Raw genomic sequence first — 10,513 nt, 5'->3', positions numbered from 1 at the left:
CACAAGACAAGCCAGTGTTTAAGTAAGCATTTTAAGGGTAAGCCTCCATCATTCTAAATATTTATGTTACAGAAAACATCTACACTGCATGGAAAATTTCTCTTGCATATCCTCTAATTCCTTTAACATTTTCATATGTTTGAAGCAAGCTGAACTATTTGAAGTCTTACAGGCTTTTGGGCCCAATTCCAGTTCTTCAAATTGAGAATGGGTGGCAATCATATTTTTGAGAATGGATAGCTAAAAAACAATGGATGAGTAACTTGGTTACTATATAGAAGCTCTCATATAGTTTGATACAGATGTAAATTTCCTATGAAGGCTAATTTAAAAAATGACCTTTAAAATATATTCAAGATAAGTAATGAATCAACAAGATAGAGCTTTAGACACTTAGAAGACAGGCAAGCACACAGAGATGCTCATGACCAGACACATACCCCTTCAGCTCTCTTTCTGATTTCTCCTTCCAGACTCAATCTGTTTGAGAAAAAAAAAAAAAAAGAAGTCCTAGAAAAATATATTCCAGGGTTTGACCATATTTTACATTCAATTCATCTTTCCTTTAGAATGCTTAGTGCTGAAGACACACTCATTCTAAAAAAATTAAATCCCCCACGGAGTACGTACAATATTAACAAAATCTTCATCATTTACTATCCCTATACTTAGACCTTCATAGTAATCTTCAAATTCCCCATAGGACACTTCATCCGACTTGCTGCAGGCATCTTTTAATGTTTCTAGAAAAGATAATTTGATTTCTTCCTCTGTGGAAAGGCCTGTAAGATAGTACCAACTGTGAAACAATCTCCTTAAAACACTAGTAAAATGACTGATGACGATACAGAAATACTTAATCACTTTATGAAATCTTTTCAACAATTTCAAATCTTATGTCAAAATACCCTCCAATTTATTTAAACATTTTCTTGCATGAATCAAAATTTAATGGTGATGACTTTAATACACATTTGAGGCAACTTTTAAGCCTCTGATCAGATGTGTCCTATAGGTATAAACAAAGTAACAGTCACTACTGTCCATATTCTTATATATCTTAATGTTGTAGAGGACTCAGCTTTATTCCCATTAGAAATGAGGAAAGAAGAAAACAAGTAAATAATTTCAAAGATTTATAGGCTGTTAACGCAGTAATGCAATGTGTGAAAAACATCCCTATATTCAGGCATTAGTTATTTTATGAATCAGTTACTCATAATTGCAGCTAGAAAATATTACTGCAAACAAGATTCGGAGGCCTATGAAAATCTTTGCCGGAAGAATTTTCACTGGATTAAATCACTCTATTTTAATCTCTGACATTAAGGAGGCTATTTCCACTACGTCATACGAAATAGGATTAATTTCATTCTATAGGAAGATGCTATTGAGAATCACATATGTAAAAAAATTACAATTCTTCAGTTTGTTATTTAAAGAGAGAACATAACTGCTAAGCAAAATAAGTCAGTCAGAGAGACAAATACCATATGATTTCATTCCTATGTGGAATTTAAGAAACAAAACAGATGATCATAGGGGAAGGGAAGGAAAAATAAAATGAGAGGAAAACAGAGAGGGAGGCAAACCATAAGAGACTCAGCTATAGGGAACAAACTGAGGATTGCTGGAGGGGAGGGGGTAGGGGGATGGGGTAATTGGGTGATGGGCATTAAGGAGGGCACCTGATGTAATGAACACTGGGTGTTGTATGCAACTGATGAATCACTAAACTCTATCCTGAAACTAATAATACACTATATGTTAACTAACTTGAATTTAAATAAATAAATAAATAGAATCTTAAAAAAAAAAGAAAAAAAATTATTCATTTGACCATGCTATACCCATTAAGATTCCTAACCCTGTGTATTACTGAGATGATTGAGACATTGTAGTCTCCACCCATAGATTGTGACTGAAAAGTACTTCTAAAAAGAATATTCCACTGAGTCTAATTTGGGAGAAGCAGGTCAATTTTAGCAAATAAGGAAGAATATATTAAGCCTGGAAATTTTATATCTCTAGAATCACCCTTTCACAGCCGTTTAAATTCAATTAAAATACTGTAAAAGTTCTTTTAAAAAAACCAAAAAACAAAAACCAGGGACGCCTGGGTGACTCTGTCAGTTAAGCGTCTGTCTTCAGCTTAGGTCATGATCCCAGGGTCCTGGAATCAAGTCCCTGCATCGGGCTCCTCACTTAGCAGGGAGCCTCCTTCTCCCTCTCCCTCAGCTGCTCCCCTTGCTTGTGCGCTCCCGCAGTCTGTCTCTCTCTGACAAATAAATAAATAAAATCTTTAAAAAAAAAAAAAAGAAGGAACATAAAATATCTGATGCAGTCTTTTAATTCATTTGATTTTTTTTAATTCAGAAAGAGAACAATAAGCTATTTAAATAAGTAGCGTGGGTTATATTGTCATCAGTTAAAGGGAAGGAGCAATCTCAGATGCTACCCTATTCACACGGATCTAGATCTACTCCCAGGATCCTAGCATGTAAAAGGAAAAATGACATTCATTAAGTTTTTAATAAGAGGACTTAAAGGTGAAAGGAAGCTACAAATATGGTCAGATGATACTCAAAGAAAATAGAGACCCATATATAAAGGCAAAAGAATGTCAGAAAAATCTAAATGACCCTCTAAATCATTTTGAAGTCATGTTGCATTTTAAAATAACAAACTTAAATTGGGAATACCACCTTAATTGTCTAATGAGGTGGGCAAAATTAGGATAAGAGTTGGATCTTTTTTAAAAACCAGAGGTCCTCCAATGGACTGAGATTAAGTGCCTTTCACATTAAAAAAATGCTTCAGACATTTGCGGTCTTTTAAAAATGTGTGCAAAACAAAGAACAATTATTTTATTTTTAAAAACGGCTGAATGAACAAGGACTGAATAATTATGCTGTGCAGAAATGGTAATATAAAACAATAGAGTGAATTTGTGATTGTTAGTCAAGGATTAAAATTAACCAAGATCTAATCTATATAAAAATATATAGCTGTTAGCAGAAGAGATTTCCTCCTCTGTTTACCATCCATACTTTTGAACAAATGAATTTTAATACTGTTTTTTAGTGCTCGCTTTGACAGCTCATATACTAAAATACTGTTTTTTAATGAAAACATTTTTTATTTAAATTTGTGTTTCAAATACTCAAGAATTTTATACCTCCACTGTATCACCACCCAAGAAATACATACCTTTTATCATTTGTAACTAACCTTTCTTTCTCTCTTCTTAGACACCATGAAGTATTTTAATAAACAATGATAAATTTCTACTATCTTTACACAGAAATACATTTGGGACATCTCATTTCTATTAAAGCTGAAAATACCTTTTTCTAATAAATTATTTAAGTAAAGTAAAAAGAAAGTATTTTCTATAGTTAAATTGTGCTATAAAAGCCTTAATTTGAAATTAATTATAAATTGTAAATAATCTAGGGGCGCCTGGGTGGCTTAGTCAGTTGAGCGTCCAACTCTAGATTTGGATCAGCTTTGATCTTGGGGTCATGAGATCAAGCCCAGCATTAGGCTCTGAGTTCGTTGGGAAGTCTACTTCTTTCCCTCTCTCTCTGCCCCTCCCCCTGCTCACTCTTTCTCTCTCTTTCTCAAATAAATAAATCTTTTTTTAAAAAATTGTAAATAATTTATTTTCCAGAGATGGGCATGTGAAAAGATTATAATTTGTAATGACAGATAATAATAAATTTTTAGACTTTAAATTTCAAAAAACTGTAATGGGTGTTCCTTTTTTTAAGACTATTTGTACCTACTAGCTTATCTTCCTTAATGTGATGCAAAGATGAGGTATGGAATTTCTTAAACTAATGAAGGCTTATCCAACAAGAACAAAACCCTCACCAACAATTCAATGACATCTAACAAAACTAATGCTACTTTAGCAACTTAATTAAAATTATTAGAAGGGAGAAAACAAAGAGAAAAACAATATAGGATGTTGAAATCACCTAATTTTGAAATAAGTAAACTATCTTGTTCTTATATTTAGCAAGACTAATTAAAGAAGAAAAGCAGAGAATGACATAGGTTTAAAGGAAGAGATATGCTAACTCCAATTCAATAATCCTCGAAATTTTCTTATGGCAACTGCAGTTCATTTAAAGTCACTGATAAGCAAATTAAACTATTCTGACCTAAAAGAGACTATTAGAAATTGGGAAACTAGTGATGATTAGCTTTAATCTTTATGACAAAGTGTTGGTTTTTTCACTTCATAATTAAAAGTAATAAATAAACCATTTACAAGGGTTAGTGATGATAAACCAAAATAATTACAACATATCTTCTTTTAATAATAAAAATATTAAGGGAAAATTCTGGAATAATAGTATTCTATAGTATTTAACAGTATATGATCAAAATCATATATTAGAAAGAAACTTCATAAAATATAAATTATAAATGGTCAAAAAATATACAAAAATATGTTTAACCTTCCAAATAACCAGGGAAATGCAAATAAAATTTTTTTTACTCTATCAGACTGGCAAAATTCTATGGTGTTGGCATGACAGTCGGGGCAATGAATTCTCCAACTAATGGCAATATAATCTGGTATAGCCATCTTATAATGCAATTTGTAAGTATCAATTAAAATTTGAAACGTAGATATTCTAGGTATTGAAATTACCCCCCCAACAGGAAACAGCAGAAAATGAGCCTAAGGAGTCACAAATAAGGATATTCATTGCTTCATTGCTTAGAAATTTAAAGTCTGCCAGTAGGAGACTAGGTAAATTGCAGTGTATTGATTTTTAAAAAGAATAATATGCAGCAGATAAAAATAAGGTAGCCCAATATGGATTAATATGGCAAGAGCTCCAAAACATATTTTTGAGTGTAAAAAGTAAACTACATAGCAGTGTGTTTAGTGTACCTGTCATGTTAAAAAAAAAAACAACAACTTCAAGAAGTATTTGATATTTACAGTACCTATACAGCTATGAAAATTCATAGAGTAAGGACTGAAATGTATATATATTAAATGATATTAAGTGTTACCTCTATAGAGGAACGTGTGATGAAAAGAGGAGAGTTACTGCGGCCAAAACTTTCTTTATAATAGTTTATTTATAAATCAACTATGTAAAAATTACAGTCAGAAGCAATATAGTAGGTAATGAATCTCTAAAATCACAGATCTTCCCTGACTTACAATAAAGTTATTTCTGATAAACCCACTGTAAACTGAAACTGTCTTGTGCTGAAATGCATTTAATTCGCCTACACTACCAAACACCATAGCTTAGCCTAGCCTACCTTACTCGTGCTCAGAACACTTACAATTAGCCTATAGTTGGGCAGAATCACCTAATGCAAAGCCTATTTTATAATATAGTATTGAATATCTCATATAATTTGTTGAATACTGTACTGAAAGTGAAAAACAGAATAGCTGTATGGGCATAGAACGGTTATATAAGTGTATGGGTTGTTGACCCTTCTGGTCACATGACTGGCTACCGCTGCCAGCATCATAAGAGAGGATCGTACTGCATATCGTTAGCCAGGGCAAAGATCGAAATCCAAAATTCGAAGTGCAGTTTCTACTAAATGCACGTTGTTTTCACACTATTGTAAAGTCAGAAAATTGTTAAGCCAAACCATCCTAAATCGGCTGTATGTATTTGAGATATTTTCTAGATCCTCAAATTTTGATAGACATATGTATGCCCATTATACGTGTACCTCCATTCCCAGAGAAACACTTTCACTTTCTGCCTTAAATCTTCCAAGTATACAAAGATACAGTAAATCTAACCCAGAGAACTTACACATGTAATTATCTGTCCTCTAAATCCATTCTGTCCTAACTCAAATTCCTCAAGAAATAAAAGTTCAATCTCAGTTTATAAACATCGAAGAAAAAGAATAAGCACAGACAATAGACCTCAGAATTTTTAGTATATTGCTGCCGAAGAAGGTAAAATGGCTCTTATGTTTCTGGTTTAAAAAATAATTGTTTATTTCCTCCCTTAATGGCCTCAAGTCCGCACTGTAAGTTAATATAAGATATTACTTTTATTAACTAACATTTTAGAAATCTAATGCATTTTGACTCATAATAATTACCTGAAATTACTTGAGGATGTTTCTTTGCACAGTAACATTTTCTTATGTCTATAATAGGCACACAGCCAGTTTTGTTGAAATCCAATTGCATGAAGGCCTAAATAAGAGAGAAATGTTATTTTTTTCTATGAAATCATTAGACATGAGAACCTAATTCTCTATTCTGTAGAAGGTTATCCTTGAGCTCTAAACAAGCCAGTTTAAAAGTACTAAACTGGTATATGAAGGAAGCATCATGAACACAGGAAGATATCGGGGCAAGATGTAAGGTAACCTGCACTTTCTGGCACCCTGACCTTGAGACAGTAAGCTAACCTCTGTTGCCCTGGCTTTCCTCCTCTCACACTGCAGAGTTGGGTAAAAGACCTTTGTGGTAACTTCCAGCTCTAGGATTTATAGGAAACTGATAAATGGCCAAAACAAATTGCCAGGACCATTTTGTTTTTTTGGGGGGTTTTTTTTGGTTTTTTTTTTTTAAGATTTTATTTATTTATTTGAGAGAGAGCATGAGAGGGGGGAGGGTCAGAGGGAGAAGCAGACCCCCCGCCGAGCAGGGAGCCCGATGCGGGACTCGATCCCGGGACTCCAGGATCATGACCTGAGCCGAAGGCAGTGGCTTAACCAACTGAGCCACCCAGGCGCCCCTGCCAGGACCATTTTGATTCAAAAAGTGAACATGCAAATATTCATTACTAAAATCAATAAGAAAGTACAATATTTTTTAAATGGCTTATGTTACTCTATTTCCTGAAACTTAACACTACCTTTTGATATGCCAGTTGTTTTATTGTTTCTCTAATTCAACGCAATTTTTGGTATCGTAAAATAAAAAAATATTTTATGGGGAAGAGGAATGGGTATATAGAAACACACAACCAACCCAAAGCAACAGCCCACATTTGCGAAAGAGTCAAAACTAGAATCAAGTTTGTTTATTCACAATAATGTGTTCACAGAAATAGGGTACCTATTATGGGCTGAATTCCCCCCCCCATTATACACTGAAGCCCTAAGCCAGTTTCTACTCCTAATACTCAAATCTGTCACCAGGACATGTAAAGTACAAATAAATGCAAATTTCTAAATTATTATGTGATGAATTCATTTAACATAAAGATTTTATCGCGTCTTTTGGCCAGTAAAGATTTTGATTTTTCTATTTGAGATTTATACCTCATGTAATTGTTTATACTTTTCTATACACAAAAGCTTTGTTTCAATATTAGATACTTATACACAGGTACATATTCAAAAGAGAAAGAAACCACATTGCTCAAAAGTATGCTCTAAAATTGGCCAGCAGAACCTGAGTAATATGTACTTTCCTATAAAAATCAGGGCCTCTTGGGGTGCCTAGGTGGCTCAGTTGGTTAAGCCTGGACTCTTGATTTGCGCTCAGGTCATGATCTCAGGGTTGTGAGTTCTGCGCTGGGGGTGGAGCCTGCTTGAGATCCTCTCTCCTTCTCCCTCTGCCCCTTCCCCCACTCACACATGCCCAAGCATGCTTCTCTTTCTCTCCCTAAAATGAATAAATAAATCTTTAAAAAAAAATCAGGGCTCCTGTTTTTAATTCCAATTTAATCGTCATTTTAATCTTCATTTGAAAGCTGGCTAATATGCATACCAGAGAAACATCTCTTAGTCACAATCCTAAGATAACATGTATTGAGCCTTGACACTGGAACAGCCACAATGCTAAGAATTTTACAAGTTTAATCCTCATACCAACTCTATGAGACAAAAAACTAAGGCTCAGACATATTTAATAATAGATAATCACATAACTAGTCATTTTCGGAGCCAGCAATTTATGGAACTAGTAATTTGTGAACCAAAATTTGATTTCAGATTTTATTTTACTTTTAAAATCTGTTCCTAAAACATATGCATAAATTATTTTGCTTTATCCTGGTAGATTTGTATATGTATGTGTTTGCCTGTATTTTACTAATCTCAAAAATAAATTACAGGTAAAGGAATTTAAAACATGTTCAATGGTAATTCAATAAAGTTCTAAAATAATGAACCCAACACTCTATTAAAAGTAACTATTTCAGGGGTGCCTGGGTGGCTCAGTCAGTTAGTAGTCTGACTCCGGCTCAGGTCAGGATCCCAGGGTCCTGGGATGGAGTCCCAAATAGGGCTTCCTGCTCAGCAGGGAGTCTGCTTCTCCCTCTGCCCCTCCCCCCAGCCCCTCCCCTGCTTGTGTGCGCCTGCGCACGCGCGTGCGGGGCGAGCGGGGAGTGTTTCTCTCTCTCTCTCAAATAACAAAAATTTTAAAAATCTTTTTAAAAAGTAACTATTTAAAAGATTACTTAACAAAGTTACCTTTCGAACAAACGATTTCCTGTATTCATTCATTTCACCAATAATGGCACGTTTGAATTCTCCGTAATCAACCTTGCCACTGCCATTGCCATTCAGAATTTGCCACACAGACTCAAAATCCTAGAAATATTCAGAGACCACTGTTTCACCTTAAAGTTATATATGACCACAACAAAACTCACCTTAATAATATTTTGTTACTACTTCTGTAGCCCCAAAGTAGCAGACTTAACAATTCCAAAAAGTTACATATAAACCCAAACAAAGGCACTAAGAAAACTATTTAAAGGAACTCTGTGGTAGACAGTTCTGTAATGTTCAGGGTCATTTAGGAGTGCCAGTGTCACAAATTCTTATTTTAAGTTTGATTCCTTTCTATACAAAAATGCTCACCACCTACTTGAATTTGAACATTTAATTATTTTTAATGTATTATAAACGTGACAATTAAAAATTCACTTCAGGTTCTACAGTGATTCCAATAGCATTAGGGCCACTAAGAGTATTTCTGCTGGTTGTCATGTTTCAAAGTACAGAGGATCTGAATGGCTCCAATATTATTCCACAATTCACACTGAAAGGTGTTATTTTGAGTAAATCCTTATGCCAGTTTGTTCATTTTACCATTGCCACCTACTTCTTTGCAAATGCACAATTTAATAGAATGTTCTATTGACAGAGTTCCTAATAACAACAAAAAAAATACAGATGGAGTTTTCTTAAACTCCGGTAAATAAATATATTTTCAAAGTTTCAGTCAAGTTGTTAGCTTTAAATGAGACTGTAAATAAGCTCTCTAGCAAGGTGACTGACAAACAATGGGACTCAAAAAAGTTCTCTTCTACTTCCTCCTTTTTCAATTAAAATTTTAATAAGAAAAACTCAATCTTAAGATGCCCTGCTGCCCCCCAATTTTCAATAACCCCTAATTTGTCTGTCATAATGCCCAGTACATAACCAACTTTAAGTGTCTGTAAAATGTGCTCTTAAATTTAAAAATGAGCTTGACCTTTAAAATCATACATAATACAGATAAAAGATGAATTTTCATGCCCAACTCATGGAATACTAGAATTAAAAGATATGCTTGAAGCTTAAAAGAAATAATTTTCAAAATGGAATAATTTACCAAAAGTAGCAACAAATTTATATAAGTCTTTCTTTCTAAGATATGGTACAGAATGGAAAATGATAATTCAGTTAGAAAAAAACCTGAGCTTTAATTTATTGATAGTATCTCTAATAAATTAGGCTACTTATGGTGCATATCAATTTTTTAAATTTCATATTAAAGAGAATGACTATGCTTTCCCCAAACTAGTTCCACAATTAGACCCAGATTGGTGATTTTTGAGTTCTTATTTTTGCTTATCATTGCATGGGCAGTCTCTAGTGATATTTTAGGGGCAAAAGGAGGGAATATTATTTTTAAAATGGGAAAAAGGGAAGCTTACTCGTATTTTCATAATATATGTTCTCCCTATGTTAGGAGTCTTATATAATTATTTTAGTTTTCATTTCTGACTCCAGTGACAAAAATTTAGCAAATCAACCAAAAAGAGAAGTACTGGTTGATGCAGAAAGAATACTAGGCTGACCTAGACTATCTGGGCTCTAGGTCTAACTCAGTTATTAATTACCTGTATGACTGTGGATAAACACACCAAGGCTTTCTAATTTTCTATTGCTGTTTTTACTATTATTATTGAGAGGAAGAGATAAAGTTAGAAGAACCCTAGTATGTGTCACTAAGTGCAGGCCACAAAGTTAAACTTGGTAAAAAACACAAAGGACAGGTATGTCACAACAATGATAAACAACACCACACGGGCACAGAATTTTAGTTGAAAAGGCATATTGCTGTGTAATTTTCTCATCTGACGTTCAAAGTAACTCTGACCATAGGTATTATCTGTGGATTGCCCAGGCAGAGCCTGTCAATCAAGAAAGTTAAGAGACCTGTGTAAGATCACACCATTGAAGTAGTAGGTCTAGAACTTGAATCTGTATCTCATAAATTCAATTCTCAGTGTTCCTCCCACAAAATACACTGTCTTGTGAGAAGACCATTTGAAGC

At 33.9% G+C, this 10,513-nt stretch overlaps 1 protein-coding gene across 2 annotated transcripts in view; it reads right to left on the bottom strand.

The window, feature by feature from the left end:
- Positions 1-606: 606 nt before the first annotated feature.
- Positions 607-10,513, bottom strand: part of CAPS2 (calcyphosine 2) — a 41,097-nt gene continuing 31,190 nt past the window's right edge. For both annotated transcript variants that reach the window (XM_021678564.1, XM_021678565.1), the window contains exons 15-17: positions 8,437-8,556; positions 6,109-6,205; positions 607-782 (exon numbers count right to left, since the gene is read on the bottom strand). In XM_021678564.1, the coding sequence (XP_021534239.1) occupies positions 607-782; positions 6,109-6,205; positions 8,437-8,556 (393 nt within the window). The remainder of the gene's footprint in view (positions 783-6,108; positions 6,206-8,436; positions 8,557-10,513) is intronic.

Source organism: Neomonachus schauinslandi, chromosome 5 (genome assembly GCF_002201575.2).
Source record: "Neomonachus schauinslandi chromosome 5, ASM220157v2, whole genome shotgun sequence".
In the NCBI taxonomy this organism is placed as follows: domain Eukaryota; kingdom Metazoa; phylum Chordata; class Mammalia; order Carnivora; family Phocidae; genus Neomonachus; species Neomonachus schauinslandi.
Note: the sequence above shows the minus strand (reverse complement) of the source record. Positions and strands in the feature narration are given on the sequence as shown.